General features: G+C 43.4%; 1 protein-coding gene across 4 annotated transcripts in view; it reads left to right on the top strand.

The window, feature by feature from the left end:
- The window catches only part of nbeal2 (neurobeachin-like 2), a 144,182-nt gene that overhangs the window by 40,122 nt on the left and 85,410 nt on the right, over positions 1 to 18,650 (top strand). For all 4 annotated transcript variants that reach the window (XM_034174951.1, XM_034174948.1, XM_034174947.1 and 1 more), the window contains exons 2-5: positions 5,468 to 5,556; positions 9,897 to 10,052; positions 13,070 to 13,151; positions 18,324 to 18,436. In XM_034174951.1, coding sequence (XP_034030842.1) covers positions 5,468 to 5,556; positions 9,897 to 10,052; positions 13,070 to 13,151; positions 18,324 to 18,436 — 440 coding nt within the window. The remainder of the gene's footprint in view (positions 1 to 5,467; positions 5,557 to 9,896; positions 10,053 to 13,069; positions 13,152 to 18,323; positions 18,437 to 18,650) is intronic.

Below are 18,650 nucleotides of genomic sequence, written 5' to 3'. Positions count from 1 at the left end.
AGACACCACCTGTAACTCTGGTGGTGTCCGGAAATCACCGGGAGGAGATCAAGTTTTTTGTGACTCCTGCTACCTCCCAAGTGATTTTGGGGTTTCCCTGGATGTTGAAACACAATCCCCGGATCGATTGGCCGTCCGGGGTAGTGGTTCAGTGGAGCGAGACCTGCCATCGGGTGTGTTTAGGTTCCTCGGTTCCTCCCGGCTCCCAGGCTAAGGAGGAGGTCAGAGTCCCGCCCAATCTGGGGATGGTGCCGGTGGAGTACCACGACCTTGTCGACGTGTTCAGCAAGGATCTGGCGCTCACCCTTCCCCCCCACCGTCCTTATGATTGTGCCATTGATTTGGTTCCGGGCAGTGAGTTCCCGTCCAGCAGGCTGTACAACCTCTCACGGCCTGAGCGTGAATCAATGGAGACCTACATCCGGGACTCGTTAGCCACCGGGTTGATCCGGAATTCCACCTCCCCGATGGGTGCATGTTTCTTTTTTGTGGGTAAAAAAGACGGCGGACTTCGTCCATGCATTGATTATAGGGGACTGAACGAAATCACGGTTCGCAACCGATACCCGTTGCCCCTATTGGATTCGGTGTTCACGCCCCTGCATGGAGCTAAGGTATTCACCAAGCTTGATCTTAGGAATGCGTATCACCTGGTTCGGATCCGGAAGGGAGACGAGTGGAAGACGGCATTTAACACCCCCTTGGGTCACTTTGAGTACCTGGTCATGCCGTTCGGTCTCACAAACGCTCCCGCGACTTTCCAAGCGTTGGTTAATGATGTCTTGCGGGATTTCCTGCACCGGTTCGTCTTCGTATACCTGGACGATATACTCATCTTTTCTCCGGACCCTGAGACCCATGTGAAGCATGTACGTCAGGTCCTGCAGCGGTTGTTGGAGAACCGACTGTTTGTGAAGGGCGAGAAGTGTGAGTTCCACCGCACTTCTTTGTCCTTCCCGGGGTTCATCATCTCCTCCAACTCCGTCGCTCCTGATCCGGCCAAGGTTGCGGCGGTGAGAGACTGGCCCCAACCCACAAGCCGTAGGAAGCTGCAACAGTTCCTCGGCTTTGCTAATTTCTACAGGAGGTTCATTAAGGGCTACAGTCAGGTAGTTAGCCCCCTGACAGCCCTAACCTCGCCAAAAGTTCCCTTCACCTGGTCGGATCGTTGCGATTCCGCGTTCAAGGAGTTGAAACGGCGCTTCCCGTCTGCACCCGTTCTGGTGCAGCCCGATCCTAGTCGCCAGTTAGTGGTTGAAGTGGACGCCTCGGACTCAGGGATAGGAGCCGTGCTGTCCCAGAGCGGGAAGACCGATAAGGTTCTTCACTGACCACCGGAACCTGGAGTATATCAGGACCGCCAAGCGGCTGAATCCCAGGCAAGCCCGCTGGTCACTGTTCTTCGGCCGTTTTGACTTCCGGATCACCTACCGTCCCGGGACCAAAAATCAAAGATCGGATGCTTTGTCCCGGGTACATGAAGACGAAGTCAGAACGGAGTCGTCGGATCCCCCTGATCCCATCATCCCGGAGTCCACTATCGTGGCCACCCTCACCTGGGACGTGGAGAAGACCGTCCGGGAGGCCCTGGCACGAGACCCGGACCCCGGAACCGGGCCGAAGAACAGACTCTACGTCCCACCAGAGGCAAGGGCTGCGGTCCTGGACTTCTGTCACGGTTCTAAGCTCTCCTGTCATCCTGGGGTGCGAAGAACCGTGGCAGTCGTCTGGCAGCGTTTCTGGTGGGCGTCCCTGGAGACCGACGTCCGGGATTATATCCAGGCCTGTACCACCTGCTCCAGGGGCAAAGCCGACCACCGCAAGTCCTCGGGTTTGCTACAGCCGCTGCCCGTACCTCATCGCCCCTGGTCCCACATCGGCCTGGATTTTGTCACGGGCCTCCCGCCGTCCCAGGGAAACACCGTCATCCTCACGATAGTGGACCGATTCTCCAAGGCGGCCCACTTCGTGGCCCTCCCGAAGCTCCCAACGGCCCAGGAGACAGCGGACCTCCCGGTCCACCACGTCGTCTGGCTGCATGGGATACCATCAGACATCGTCTCCGATCGCGGTCCCCAGTTCTCCTCGCACGTCTGGAGGAGCTTTTGCCGGGAACTGGGGGCCACGGTCAGTCTCTTGTCCGGGTATCACCCCCAAACCAACGGGCAAGCAGAACGGGCCAATCAAGAGATGGAGCAGACGCTACGCCCACCACCACCAGAGGGCGCCCTGCCTGGAGTGCGGGCTCCAGACATCGGAGGGCGCTGCTGCCTCACAGGAGTAGCCAGGGTGACAGCTGTCACCCATCACCTGAGACAGCTGATATCAATCACCAGGGAGGTATATCAGCAGGACGGCATCTCCACCTCATTGCCGAGATATCGCTCTACTAAGGAGGTAACGAACTCAGCCAGTTGTGTTATTCAGAGAAGTAATACTTTGTTGCTTGTGCTTAGGTCAGCTGAAGACCGTATCGGACGTGGTTGGATAAGTACTCACATTCCAATCCTACAGTGCTGTTTTTGAGTAGAGGTGGAGGTGGTGTTTCCACCCTGTGTGTTGCTGGGTGCGGCCGCACCCACACCTGACTGTTTCTGTTCCTTGCCAGCAGTACCGGATCCGACGAGCAGAGGCAGTGGCCACCTGGGAGTTCGGGACTTGGCGGCTCCAGTATTCCCGGGGTTCGGTGGCAGAGGAAATCGGATGGTTCCGGTTCGACTCAGACAGACGTCTCCTATCGTCGAGCCTGCCCACACGACACCATTGGAATTCGGCTTACTGCTATAATTGTAATCTGTTGTGTTTGTTGTGCGTGTTCACAACAGTAAAGCTTTGTGATTTGACTTCCTCCATTGTCCGTTCATTTGCGCCCCCTGTTGTGGGTCCGTGTACCTACATTTTCACAACAGTCAGTAATTTGTAGTACAGATGAAAGGTTTTGGTGTCATCCACAGCCACACATACTGTCATTCTTTAAGACCAGTTTTATTTTACCATTCTGTTGTATATTTCATCCCATATTTACCTCAGCCAACGTTATATTTACACCCTTGTTTGATTTTCTGCTTGTGAACAGCCTGTAACCTACAATACTTCATATATCATTATGATTTTTTTATTTTTTTTACAGAGGAGTCATATCCTGATAGGCAAGAAGTTATTCAATTTTTTAAGATCATAGGTCAAAGTTAGGAAAAGTCTTGGACCTTGAACCTGTGTGCCGGATGTGGAGGTATTCTGTTGGGATGTTGGAGATCCATTGGGATTAGCGTGAGAACTGAATAGTGCCCTATTTCAATGACTATCCTGGCCTCAATATTGATGGCCGGTATTAGGAGGTCACCCCTGTTTGTTTGTAACACACAATTTTTTATATATCGTTTTATGTATATATGTGTGTGTATATGTATATGTATCATTTATATATCGATATAAACATTTTAAAGAAGATTCACATCCTTATAGGCAATAACTGATTCAATTTTCAAGATCATAGGTGAAATTGCCACTTCAGGGAGATTACTATGGTGTTTGTAGTACAGTATATTGAAAAGGGCGCATATATTAAAAAAGGAATGCCTTACATTGATAAAACTAGTCTGTTCATTTGATATAATGAAAGGGAGGATTTTGTCTATATGGGACAGTTTTGGAAGTGGGATCTTTTCCTTCTTTGAGCAGTAATGAAATGGATGCCTGTCTCAGCATTGTGGGGAGAGAACCCTGTTCCAATGATTCCTCAAAAACTGACAAAAGTAAATGGGGCTAATTGCATATGAAACTTCTTATAAAAATAAGAAGGGAATCCATCAGGGCCAGGGGATTTGCCTAACTAACAATTTAATCGAGGATAAAACCTCTTCCAGATTAAGAGGAGCATCATCTTCTCCTGCTTTTAAAGTAACAACTGCAGGGATTTCTAGGTCATCAAGGAACTGGTGCATATTTTCAGAGTTGGGAGGAAACTCTGATGTGTAAAGAGTGGCATAACATGATTTAAAAATAGAATTAATTTCAGTTGGGTTAGATGTCAAAGTACCTAATGCATTTTTTATTTGTACAATTTTGCGGGTGGCAGCGTGACACCTGAGTTTCTGGGCCAGTAAAGGAGTAGCATTATCACCATATTCATAATAGTTACCACAAGACTGTAGTAACAACTACTCAGATTCCCTCATTGAGATCAAGTTGAACTGAAGTTGCAAATTAAGTCATTGCTTATAAACCTCTGGGGAAGGGTTCTGGGCATACTGACGTTCAAGTTTTAACATTTCTGTAGTTTGGTCTTTTTGTCTAGCTCTCCTGGACCTGGACATGTGAGACGAATAAGAAATAATTTGGCCTCTAAGATAAGCCTTTAGAATTTCCCATAATAAAGTGTTTGAGATGGCATAAGACTTATTAGTAATTAAAAAGTTATCAGTAGAATATGAAATATACCCACAGAAGGTAGAGTCAGCATATAGCAAGGGTTTAACCTCCAAGGAGGTTGAGATGTGTGGTGAGGGGAGAAGGCAATATCAAGAGCCAGAGGTGCATGATCTGAGATGACAAATAGAAGGTATTCGGAATTATGAATTCTTGAAATTAAAGAGCCATTAATTAAAAAAAAAATCTATACGAGAATATGTGTGATGAACATGTGAGAAAAAAGAATATTCTCTGGTTTGTAGATTATGAAATCTCCAAGGATCAATGTATCCGTTATGAGTCATGAAGTCTAAAAATGATTTGGACATAGTAGAGAGGACGTTTATGCTAGAGGCAAATCTATCAAGATCACCACCAAAAATCAGAAGATGCGTATTTAAAATGGCGATCATCCACAAAAAGGTTATCAGCAAACTGGGCATTACCAAAATTGAGCATAGGAGCAGAGACATTCACCAGAACAAAGTGTCCAGAATGTTTGTCAGCCTTTTATTAGCTGGAAGAGTTTAAGGTGTGTTAAGTGTGTGTAAAACATTTGCACAGTACGTTACACACACTTCCTCGTGCATTTGAAGCCACCTTAAATTACATCATGATTCATTGTTTCAGGGTGTTCTTTTTTTTAATTAAGTGAGCAACATTTGTATCCTGAGGTGTCTGTACCTTTTATATGTATTTTGTAATTTTAAAAGAAAGAATAAACCACTTTTTGGATGACACATTTATTTATCTGTTTTTAAGCTGTCTTTTCTGCACACGGATGAATTGGCTCATGTGTTCCTCTCTGCATCTTTTTTGCAACATCCTGTTACAAAAACAGGTCATGCAGCTTTAGCCCGTGCCGTGTTTTGAGCCACAATGTGTGACAGATTTCAGTGTGACAAACTTTTATTATAATAAGAAAATTTGCCACCAACATAGAGGATATTTCTTATGTAGTATCTATATTTTTAAAAGGCATTATTGTTTATTAATACTGCTTATAGGTCAAAGTGTGGAGGTTATGGCTTCACATGTCTCCTCCTTTCTCCTGCAGAAAGATGTTGGCTATTTGCAGCAGTGGCTCGAGGCATTCGTGGCATCCTTTGAGAGGCTCATTGATGTGCAGTCACTGCAGCCACGAAGGTAAGCACTAATAGTTTTTGTTTCCTTTTTTTTTTAGGTGATGGTCATAGTTGTAGGTGAGGTAGCTCAGTGAGTTGGGCTCCCAGCGTTTAGACCTGGGTTTGATTCTTGGCCATGCTACCTGTCTGCAGTCTTGAATAAGACACCTCTGCATCATTTCAGTCCACGCTTTCTTGGTTTGGGAAAGTAACCTGCATTGGGCTAAAGTTTTGGACAGGGCAAGTAGTGAACCTTCATGCACCTTGGGAATAAGCATTGATACCAACTTGCCTCAGAGCCTATATAGGACTTACTACTTCTATAATAACAGGCCCGTTACCATAGATGGGAGGCTACTGTAATGCTTATAAATATGATCTAGGACCTAAAAGCAGAGATAAGGTCTGTTTCCACTGCTGGAGATCAACCTACTTTCCAGATGTTACAGGAATGACTCCATAATTGGCTTTTTCAACCTTTGTTTCTCACTTACTGTGAAGACCCACCAGGATCATGCCATGATGTAATAATTCTGTGAACTTTGAGCGCAACACACATTTTCTCAATCCTCCTTGAGGACTCCAATCCTTGCTGTTGAGAAGAAAACCAACAATGCCCCTACATCTTTGTCGATCCATTGGTCACCTCTGCTACTCATTCTTTTCTTGCATTTGTTTCGCTAATCTGGCTGAGTGCTTGTTGTTATCCCCCGCTGGCCGAAGGCCCGAAGGGGGATCGTGTCCCGGCGATTTCCATCCGTCCATCCGTCCCTTACTTCCTTCCAAAAGTGGTATAAGCATTCTGAAATCAACTCCGTTCACAGCTTTAGGAAGAATTTTGTGAAACGTGGTACAAGTCCTTGTTATAGGTTGGTAATTATGACCCTTGATTAACAAATCAAGATTCCGTCAGTTTCATGAGTGGGCCCCTGCAGTCTGCAATCAACTCCTCTCACATTTTCAGGAGGAATTTCATGAAACTTGGTACAAGTTCTTGAAGTGTTATCAGAATGTAGCAAGCACTTGTATCAAAGCAACATTTGCCAGCGCGGCATTGTGCTCTCAGGGCACTGTTCTTCTTGTTTTTGTTGTTGTTGTCTTCTCCTGTGTGCTGACAACCAATTAGATTTGAGCACAATCCTGTGTTTGATTGTTTTTATCAGATGTACCTAAATCTGAGCAAGGACTTATCTTGCCCAGAAAATAGCTTTTTTTAGAGACTGTCCCTGAGGTGGAGACACACGTAAAGGTGTCTGACCTCCTACAAAGGGCCCCAGTTTCCTGCAGTGGAACCTGTCAATCAGAAACAGGATGAACATTATGAGGGGCGATTGAAAGGTTTTGAGCCTGACCCAGAAAAAGTAGGGTGTGGTTCTCCATCATTTGCATTCTGAGAAGCCAACATTTCTTGAGAATGTGTGAAGTTTTGACTCACTGTGTACAATGTTGAAAAATGGTTTTTCAGAATGGAAAAGAAGGAGAACCACACCCTACTTTTTCTGGGTCAGGCTCAAAATGTATCAATCGCTCCTCTTAACACAGTCCTTTACTCTCAGCCAGCGTTCATAAATGAATTATCAGTCACACAAGCAACAGTTTCCACTGGCGGAAAGGCTAAATCCACAAGCGAAGGCACAGGCAAGAAAAATCAGTTCATGAGGAAACAACCCAAAACCAAGCATGAAAGGTTTTGTTGCAAGAATACTTAGCAAGGCCTGAAGACAATATGGCCCTAGAAACTGGGAGAACAGGGAACACGGTCAGGGAATGATTTAACAATGTGAGGATTCAACAGGAAGTCACCGCAAAAAAATTAATGTGAGGAATGAGTATCAAAATAAACTCAGACCAGAAACTAAAACAACAAGCAGTAAATATTGATGGTATATTTTGACATCTTTCAGGAAGTCAGAGTTATTGCAGTCTCTTGACGGGCTGCAAGGCCTGAAGACAATATGGCCCTAGAAACTGGGACAACAGGGAACACAGTCAGGGAATGATTTAACAATGTGAGGATTCAACAGGAAGTCATCTGAAAAAAATTAATGTGAGGAATGAGTATCAAAATAAAGTCAGACCAGAAACTAAAACAACAAGCAGTAAACATTGATGGTATATTTTGACATCTTTCAGGAAGTCAGAGTTATTGCAGTCTCTTTACGTGCTGCTTGAGGCCGGCTACAAAGCAGAGCACATTCCCATAGGACACCATGTTAAAATGTCCAACTTTAGAGCAGAAATAAACATGTTTACATGTTAACATGTTTAATCACCTGCTAGAGTCAGTGGCTGCAAAGAAAACCTGCACCCTCTTAGCCCTTTCTGGTATACTTTGGACACCACAGTCTACGCTAAAAAATAACCAAACCAAGTCAGGTACAGTGATGGAACTCACATCGGTAACACTCAAATGTGCTTAAGTTTTAACCCCTAAATCTAACTTGAAACAGAATTTTAAAAAGTCACAAATCTTGGAAAAAATAATATTCATTTGGACTTAAATTCCAAATATATGGTCCATAGTCACCCATACGTTTTCGATAGAGAGCCAGAAGAGCCAATATGAAGCCCATGTCTGGGCATTACCATTGTTGGCAGCGGTGGCAACGCTGATTTTGGCTACGTCACGATGAGCACATTAATGCATAAAGGGGTGGGGCGTGGGTGGCTATGTGTGATGAAATAAGCCTGCACACTTCCTTCTCCTTGAGATGGAACCAGCTAAGCTAACAGGCTAGCTTTGGTTTGGGTGTTTTGATTTGATTTGATCATTTATTTAGTCCCCATGGGGGCAAATCAGGTGCAGTCAGCAGTAAAAATTGCATTACATTCATAAAACCACATCATACAAATTTATAAAAAACATAGAAACATAAAAAACATAAAAACACAGCAGAATAAATATATAAAACAAGAGCCCAGAAATAAGGTGCGAGTCAGTATAGACTTAAGTGCAACAGTGAGTCCTTAGGTGTTATTTAGGAGAGCAATGGCTGTGGGAATAAAAAAGTTTTTTAGTCTGTTGGTTCTGCATCTGGGCATTACCAGGCGTCTGCCCGAGGGCAGAAACGTAAATTGTGGGTGCAGAGGGTGTGCAGAATCGGCCATAATTTTCCTGGCTTTTGACACAACCCTTGTTTTAAAAACGTCCATAATGTCCGTGCACTGAGTTCCCACAATTTTACCACATTCCTTGACAATATTACAAAAATGATTGCGATTCTTAAGGTTCAATAGGTTAAGCCAACACAGGAAAGAAAAGGTTAACACAGACTCCACAAAGCAACTGTAGAACATTTTCATGAAGACACCATCTACATTATAATTCCTAAGTTTTCGCAGAAAGTGCATTCTCTGATGAGCCTTACTGCACACTGCATTAACATGCAATTCAAAAGATAATTTATTGTCAATTTGGGTGCCCAGATACTTATAATTCTCAACAATATCTATGGGCTTCCCATCAATGGACATATGATTCAGAACAGGTGGTGTTTTCCTGAAATCAATGTGCATTTCTTTGGTTTTAATGATTGGTTTGGTTTTTGGTGTTTATTGTATAATTTAAGTTTTCTTAGTTTTGTTGGCAGCGGTGGCAGCGTTGATTTTGGCTACGTCACGATGAGCTCATTAATGCATAAAGGGGTGGAGCGTGGGTGGCTATGTGTTGCAGTGAAACTCTGGTCTGATTTAATGTTGTATGCTAAAAGTATTAGCACTTTTAGCTGTCGGTAGTTTCACCCAGTAGCTCCACTTAATGTATGATTACTGGAAAACATATGTGGCTCATAACGTTTAATGTCCACAACAACGTTTACCATTAGGAGAACCACAACATAGTCTCTAAAAATATGATTTTGAGTTTATTGGCAGATTGCAACCCAACACGGTGCATTACTGCCACCTACTGCGGCGGAGGTGTTCGTGAACCAAGACTTTGTTCAAAAAGTGATGCATTTTTCATTCAAAAATATGTTCTTAAACCGAGGTTCCACTGTACTTGAAAGGAGAACCTGCTTGTTTTTGGATCCAGCCTCAAGTGGCCAGTCTAGGAACTGCAATTTTTTTCATGTGAGCCCATCGAAGCTTACCTCTTGGTCATGATCTGACTAGGTGAACCCATGTGGCCAAAAAAGGTAATTACAATAATCTCTCATTTGTAGGACAGACCAGTCACCATGGACAGTTTAACCACCACCTTATTTTAAACAACCAGATGGTGCTCCTGCTCATTCAGATTTCTCCAGAGGAGGATGGTCACCTTTGGAGATGGATGCCATGACATGTTTATGTCCTGTGTAAACAAGCTCATCATCTCAGCAGTCTTTGTGTTGTTGCTGTTCCCTTTCCTATGTCTACCAGGCTGGAGGACAGCAGCTCGGAGGTGCCCTTACTCCCCCGGGAGGTCCTCGTTTTGCTCGGCACGCAGCTATGGCACAGCGCGCTTCACCTCTCCGAGCAGAGCAGCAGCACCCCGCACCCGCTGCTCATCATTAAGTTCTTCATCATAGTCTGCAGGTGAGAATCCAGCCTGCTCATTAGCACGTTAGGTTTAACATTGCCATGTTTGACCTGTGCAGTGACGATTAAGAGTTATGCAAACTAAACTAAACTATAAAGGGCTTAATAGTATGAAATGTACACTGAATTATTCATTATTGTTAATTTAATCTGTTCTCTTGATGTTCTCTGCTGAGGAGGGTATATTGTCATGTTTCTTTTTGTTGGTTGGACTGTTTGCAGAATCACTCAAAAATATAAATAAATTTAACAAAGGAAAAACTCTACAACCCCTGGCAAAAATTATGGAATCACCGGCCTCGGAGGATGTTCATTCAGGTGTTTAATTTTGTAGAAAAAAAGCAGATCACAGACATGACACAAAACTAAAGTCATTTCAAATGGCAACTTTCTGGCTTTAAGAAACACTATAAGAAATCAGGAAAAATAATTGTGGCAGTCAGTAACGGTTCACTCACTTCTGAGGAAAAAATTATGGAATCATGAAAAACAAAAGAACGCTCCAACACATCACTAGTATTTTGTTGCACCACCTCTGGCTTTTATAACAGCTTGCAGTCTCTGAGGCATGGACTTAATGAGTGACAAACAGTACTCTTCATCAATCCGGCTCCAACTTTCTCTGATTGCTGTTGCCAGATCAGCTTTGCAGGTTGGAGCCTTGTCATGGACCATTTTCTTCAACTTCCACCAAAGATTTTCAATTGGATTAAGATCCGGACTATTTGCAGGCCATGACATTGACCCTATGTGACTTTTTGCAAGGAATGTTTTCACAGTTTTTGCTCTATGGCAAGATGCATTATCATCTTGAAAATTGATTTTATCATCCCCAAACATCCTTTCAATTGATGGGATAAGAAAAGTGTCCAAAATATCAACATAAACTTGTGCATTTATTGATGATGTAATGACAGCCATCTCCCCAGTGCCTTTACCTGACATGGTCCAGAGTTTAGACACAGCTGACTGTGAACAACCAACATCTTTTGCAACATTGCGTGATGATTTATCCTCTTTTAAGAGTTTGATAATCCTCTCCTTTGTTTCAATTGACATCTCTCATGTTGGAGCCATGATTCATGTCAGTCCACTTGGTGCAACAGCTCTCCAAGGTGTGATCACTCCTTTTTAGATGCAGACTAACGAGCAGATCTGATTTGATGCAGGTGTTAGTTTTGGGGATGAACATTTACAGGGTGATTCCATAATTTATTTCTCAGAATTGAGTGAGTCCATATTTTTTTCCCTCTGCTTGGTCTAAAAAGTAACCGTTACTGACTGCCACAATTATTTTTCCTGATTTCTTATAGTGTTTCTTAAAGCCAGAAAGTTGCCATTTGAAATGACTTTAGTTTTGTGTCATGTCTGTGATCTGCTTTTTTTCTACAAAATTAAACAACTGAATGAACATCCTCCGAGGCCGGTGATTCCATAATTATTGCCAGGGGTTGTACAACTGCCATTATGTTAGGATTCTTGATGTTATCTTTAGTTTTAATGTTTATGGGAATAATGTTAGTTTAATAGAATAATCGTTGTTTACATGTGAACATTACTGTTTTTTGTCATACAACCAAATAAATCACTTGCAGCTTAGTCTGCCAGATTCACATCTACACTCAACAAAAATATAAACGCAACACTTTTGGTTTTGCTCCCATTTTGTATGAGATGAACTCAAAGATCTCAAACTTTTTCCACATACACAATATCACCATTTCCCTCAAATATTGTTCACAAACCAGTCTAAATCTGTGATAGTGAGCACTTCTCCTTTGCTGAGATAATCCATCCCACTTCACAGGTGTGCCATACCAAGATGTTGATTAGACACCATGATTAGTGCACAGGTGTGCCTTAGACTGCCCACAATAAAAGGCCACTCTGAAAGGTGCAGTTTTATCACACAGCACAATGCCACAGATGTCGCAAGATTTGAGGGAGCATGCAATTGGCATGCTGACAGCAGGAATGTCAACCAGAGCTGTTGCTCGTGTATTGAATATTCATGTCTGTACCATAAGCCGTCTCCAAAGGCGTTTCAGAGAATTTGGCAGTACATCCAACCAGCCTCACAACCGCAGACCACGTGTAACCACACCAGCCCAGGACCTCCACATCCAGCATGTTCACCTCCAAGATCGTCTGAGACCAGCCACTCGGACAGCTGCTGAAACAATCGGTTTGCATAACCAAAGAATTTCTGCACAAACTGTCAGAAACCGTCTCAGGGAAGCTCATCTGCATGCTCGTCGTCCTCATTGGGGTCTCGACATGACTCCAGTTCGTCGTCGTATCCGACTTGAGTGGGCAAATGCTCACATTCGCTGGCGTTTGGCACGTTGGAGAGGTGTTCTCTTCACGGATGAATCCCGGTTCACACTGTCCAGGGCAGATGGCAGACAGCGTGTGTGGTGTCGTGTGGGTGAGCGGTTTTCTGATGTCAGTGTTGTGGATCGAGTGGCCCATGGTGGCGGTGGGGTTATGGTATGGGCCATCTTGATGCCATCTTGGGGCCAAAATAGCGGTTGCTATTACTCTATCTGCATGTAAATCCAGTTATTTTATTTATTTATTCGCTGAAAATGCCGGGTTGCTGTGCATTTGCATGCACAAATAGACACAACAAGGGCTTCAAGATGTACAGATTCCCTTCAGATCCAAACAGAAGAAACATTTAGGAAAATAAAGTCAGCCATGTGGGATGGAAGCAACTTCATCGTCAAAGCTTTGAGAGTCAAATTTATTGTTCAGTGCCATGTACAGTTAAACCCCCCTAAACTGTCATTGTATAAACCGGATATTCAGTCCCCACAGCAGCAGTAGTAGTAGTATTTGTTGTAGTATTTTTTTCCCCAAGAACATTAATCACGCTCATGTCCTGCAACTCGGCATCTTGTACAAACTGTGCCTTTAGCACTTTTGTCCTCTTATCTCAGATGGCAATTTGTACAAGCAGCATGCAGGTTTTGTTAGCCTTGAATGCTGTGACTTTCTGTCTCTCCCCCTAGGAACATGGAAAACATTGACCCAGAAAAGACTCCTGGATTTGTCTTTGAAACGATCAAACTTTTGAGTTTTTGTTTGGACCAGGTAAGATGAAGTTCCCTTGTTATAAGCCATAGTTCAAGCAAGACTTTAAGTTTTCAGTGATGCATGATGTAGGCTGTCTCATAACACGTATAGATTAGTTATTATCTGTTAAATTATGTCAAGAAAAGTCACCACACCACAAAACTGCCCTGGGTCTTGGCAACCACTAAGTCAGACAACCAGTCCATCACCACCTCTTGAAAGTAACCATGTATCTGCCACAAGCAGGGGAAATGTGGGTGTCATCTTGGTCCTCTTCAGTCACTTGGGTCCTCACCACAGAGGCACATATATGCAGGATCATAGCCAATGAAATGTCAAACATTGCCAAAATTCAGATTGTGTTGGTTGTGTTTTAAATCCTAGTGAGATTATGTTGGCTGCATTTTGGAATCTTGCTCATATTGGGTTAACTGTGTTTTGGAATCCTGTTTGGATTGTGTTACTGGGTTTTGGAATCCTGTTTGGATCATGTTGGCTGTGTGTTGAAATCCTGTTTGGTTTGTGTTGACTGTGTTTTGCAATCCTGTTTGGATTGTGTTGGCTGTGTGTTGAAATCCTGCCTGGTTCGTGTTTGTTTGAGAATCCTCTTCAGATTGTGTTGACTGTGTTTTGAAATCCTGTTTGGTTTGTGTTTGCTGTTTGGAATCTTGTTTGAATCCTGTTTGCTGTGTTTTGGTATCGTGTTTGATTCATGTTACTTGTGTTTTGGTATCGTGTTTGATTCATGTTACTTGTGTTTTGGTATCGTGTTTGGACCATCTTTGCTATGTTTTGGAATTGTGTTTGGATCAACTTTGCTATGTTTCAGAATCGTGTTTGTTATGTTTTGGAATCTTGTTTAAATTGTATTTACTATGTTTAAAATTATATTTGAATCATGTTTGCTATGTTTTGAAACCCTGTTTAGATTGGGTAGTGTTTCTGAATAATGTTTGGATCGTGTTGGGTGTGTTTTTTGGATCGTGTTGGGTGTGTTTTTGGGATTGTGTTTGGGTATCGTTGATTATGTTTTAGAATCCTGTTTAGCTTGTCCAAAATTTCATTTCTGATATTCCATTAGAGTACAAGTGATACTCGTCATCTGAATCTATGAAGTAACCTCTCATGTAACGCATATAACATCATTCCAGCGGTACCCAGTGATCCTCCAATGAGACCTAGTACCAATTCCATCCAGTCTCACAAACATACCGTAAGACAGGAAGCACCAGGACCTTAAAGACATGGACCTTCGCTCTCCTTCACAGAATCAGCATCACCAAACATGTCTGTCCCCGGTTCTTAGTTTTAATAGATTGGATCCTCTCTACATTTTTCTGTAACCCATCAGAAAGTGCGTTAGGCTCCACTTATTTGGGGAGTCACCACTTGGGACAAGATGGCGCCTGTGTTTGTTTTGGCTGCTGCTCGTCTGTTGCCGCGTCAAATTTTTGTTTTGGTTCTGATCGTGTGTGCTGTTATATTAGCTTTGACAGGCAGCCGTTGTGTTTGTGCTGTAAGGACTTACGACCGCAGCTCTCTTTTCAAAATTAAAGAGTCAATGGAATGCCTCTTTAATGACTGGGATCGCTACAAACAAACTTCCTCCCCCGTTCGTCTGCCCTCCTTCCTCCCAGGAATACCTGATGTTGTTGCGATGTCCAGGTAATCCTAAAAGGAGGAGAAGAGGCTGCAGAGCAGGTGTCCAGGTTCGGGTCAGGCGTGAAGTACGGGCAGTGGCCCGTATACATCGGAGGTGTAGATGGCTGCGGTCCTCCTCCTGCAGGATATGGCTGGCTGTGCTGCCCTGTTTACACATCCCACCACCCATCTGCATAACGAGGTTCGGCCTGTACATCCCTGGATTCCTGATGGATGTGCCTGGACTTCGGGTTCATCTTGGCTCTCTGTGTGTACATCCACGGAGCAACGTCGGTCCTGCTGGTACAGCTGGGCGTCACGTGATCGTGGGAGATGTCTGCAGGCAATCCCGCTGCGCCCCGTCGGCTCGACGGATTCGTTAACGCTGAGTCGGCTTGTACTACTGAATGCCCGCTCCATAGCAAATAAAGCGCTCTCTATTAATGAGCTTTTCGTCAGGAAAAACCTGGATTTTCTTTACCTCACAGAAACGTGGCAGAGGGAAAATGAGTTCATTCATTTAAATGAGCTCTGTCCTGTGGGTTGCTTGGCTGTTGGGAAGCCCCGCCCCTGCCGCCGTGGTGGAGGACTGGCTGCGGTGTACCGGGACAGGTACACATGCAGACTCACGAGCGCAGAACACGCCCCCTCTTTTGAGGCGCTTATGATGGAAGTTGGTTCCTCAAATAAATTTTATTGCATATTGATTTATCGCCCTCCAGGTCATGCTGGGACTTTCTTAAGGATTTTACTGATTTTTTTTTTTTTAACATCTATAATTTGTCTGGAAAAGGTTTTGATTATTGGTGATTTTAATTTACACATTGATGATGACACTTCCAGCCCAGCTAGGGAACTTATATCAATGGTTGAGGCTTTTAATTTTAAGCAGTACGTGTCAGGCCCCACCCACACTAAAGGTCACACCTTGGATTTAGTTTTTGCATTGGGCTTGCATATTGCCAATGTGTGTGTGGAGGATGTTTTTCTGAGTGACCATTGCTGTGTTTTCTTTGATCTGATGGCCCCACCTGAGCCTAGATCAGTACTTACTAGGGTGGAGAGGAGGATTATCACAGACGCAGTCGCTATGCAGTTCTGTGATAAATTTGACCCTTTACTTTTTAGTGAATTTACTGAAATTGATGTTTTTATGCACTGTTTTAACAGCCATTGTGCTATTATTTTGGATCAGATAGCACCACTTAAAGCTAATAAGGTTTCCCATGGCCGATTCTGTCCTTGGATCAATGATGTGATTATGAATCAAAGGAGATTATGTCACCAGATTGAACGTTTATGGAAATCAACAAAATTGGAGGTCCACAGGCTACATTTAAGAGATCTAATATCCTCCTTAAATAAGATTGCCTCAAATAAGAGAAATCCTAAAGTGCTCTTTGACACAATCAGCTCTATTGTGTCACCTGCTGCTGCTGTAACTCCTGTTCTTCCTAAAACAAGTAGTGATGAGTTCCTTAATTTCTTCATTGACAAAGTCAGAGTCATAAAAGATAGTTTGCCGCTCTCATTGCCCTCTTGTTGTGATTCCCGGTACTTGGGCCCTCCCACTCAATGCTGGACCTCTTTTAAGCTTTTTACAATTGAGGACATTCTATCTGTCATCAACATAATGAAACCAACCTCTGGTATTTTGGATGTAGTTCCTTTTAGATTGTTTTTGACTCTATTGGGCCTTGTATTGTTAAAATTTTCAATATGTCTTTGTCGACTGGTGTGTTTCCTTGTTCTTTTAAACATGCTGTTGTGGAACCAGGGCTAAAGAAAGCAGGATTGGACTCTATGGAACTGAAGAACTTTAGGCCAATATCAAAGACCCCCTTTTTGGCTAAAGTTTTGGAAAAGGTGGTCTGTGTCCAACTTAAATCATTTTTGCAGACTAACAACATCTATGACACATTTCAGTCCGGGTACCGTGAGTTTCATTCCACTGAAACTGCCCTGTTGAAGGTGGCTAGTGACATTATGATGGCCGCTGATAGTGGTAAATGTTCTGTGCTGGTTTTATTGGATCTGTCATCTGCATTCGATACCGTTGACCATGGCATTTTGATTAATAGATTGCGGGATACGGTTGGCATGTCAGGTCCTGTATTAGAGTGGTTTAGCTCTTACTTGGTTGGTAAAACTTTTAGTGTTTCTGTGAACAATGTGATGTCTGAATCTGCTGATCTTTTGTGGGGTGTCCCGCAGGGCTCAGTCCTGGGTCCGATTTTGTTCCTGCTGTATATCCTTCCTCTTGGTAAGCTGATCCAGCAGTTCTGCGATGTGTCCTACCATTTGTATGCCGATGACTTGCAGCTGTACTGTTCTTTTAAGACAACTGAAGCACAGAAAATTTGTTCTCTCATTAGTTGTCTCACTAAAATTACAGAATGGCTTACTGAAAACAGCCTGCAGTTGAATTCTAATAAGACTGAGACATTGATTGTAGCTCCAGATTGTGCTATGTCTGTCATTAAGAATCACCTTGGTAATCTGAGCAGCTCTGTTAAAGGCAGCCTGCGTAACCTGGGTGTCATTTTGGATGGAAGGATGTCTTTGGAACATCACACCAGGCAGCTCATTAAGAACTGTTTTTTCCAAATTCGAAACATTTCCAAATTACGCAAAATGGTGGCTTTTAATGAGCTAGAGATGATTGTGCATGCATTTGTTTCTTCACGACTTGATTATTGTAACAGTCTCTTTACATGCCTCAGTAAGAAAGAGCTGGCCCGCCTGCAGGTAGTGCAAAATTCTGCTGCACGACTTCTTACCCGCGCCCACAGGAGAATGCATATTACTCCTGTCCTCAAGTCTTTACATTGGCTCCCTGTTTTTTACAGGATAAATTACAAAATCCTCGTGCTGACCTTTAGAGCTCTACATGGGCAGGCACCGGAATACATTAAGGACCTGATCCAGCCTTATGTTTCCAGCAGGAGTTTGAGGTCTTCCAATCAGAACCTGCTGATGGTTCCCCGGACTTGTTTTAAAACTCGAGGGGACAGATCTTTTAAAGCTGTGGCACCTCGCCTCTGGAATGAGCTTCCCTGTTCTCTTCGCTCACTAGATTCTGTGGATGTTTTTAGACAGCAACTAAAGACACATTTTTTTAAACTGGCATTTTAGTGTCAATTTATTTTATTGTTCTATATTTGTATGTGTTGTTTTTATTGTCTATTTATATCGTGTGAAGCACTTTGTGACCTTGGTCTGTGAAAAGTGCTATATAAATAAAGCTTACTTACTTACTTACTTACTTACTCATCTCAAAGGCTGAGGATCCAATCTCCTAAAACTGAGTAGATTTCATTTACAGTATGTAGAAAGAGAACTGGTACAGAATTTCCCCTATTTGTATGGTGTGATGACCTCACACTGAGGCACACCGCAATTATTTTACAGGGGAAAGAGAAGTGAGTGTGTTGTACAGTAAGGCAATGTATTGAAGTGTCATAAACAGATGTGTACATGTTTGAATATGTGCCATATATGTATACATGTTTCATTATCCATTAATTACATTATGCATGTGCCCATCAGCTAAAGAAGGGAAAAGGGGACCGTTCGTCTCTTCAGTTGGTCGTGCTACATGGACTCGTACTGTGTGAGAGTTTGTTTGACCCTTATCAGACATGGAGGAGACGTCTCGCAGGGTGAGCATGTGTTTTATTTGTCTTGGCTTCAACGTGTAGGATGTGGAATTAGATTCAACACGTTGTCGTCTTGTATATTCAAACGATATTTCACACACTTAACATCTTGCTCAAGCATGCATGAGACGTTATCTTTGTCCAAGTCCGAGAGATGAGTGTGACCAGTGCTTAAAGTGTTCGTGGCCCACGCACGCCAACGTGGGCTGATTACACG

The sequence above is a fragment of the Thalassophryne amazonica genome, chromosome 7 (assembly GCF_902500255.1).
Source record: "Thalassophryne amazonica chromosome 7, fThaAma1.1, whole genome shotgun sequence".
Classification (NCBI taxonomy): domain Eukaryota; kingdom Metazoa; phylum Chordata; class Actinopteri; order Batrachoidiformes; family Batrachoididae; genus Thalassophryne; species Thalassophryne amazonica.
The sequence above is the reverse complement of the archived record's forward strand: the minus strand, read 5'-3'. Positions and strand labels throughout refer to the sequence as shown.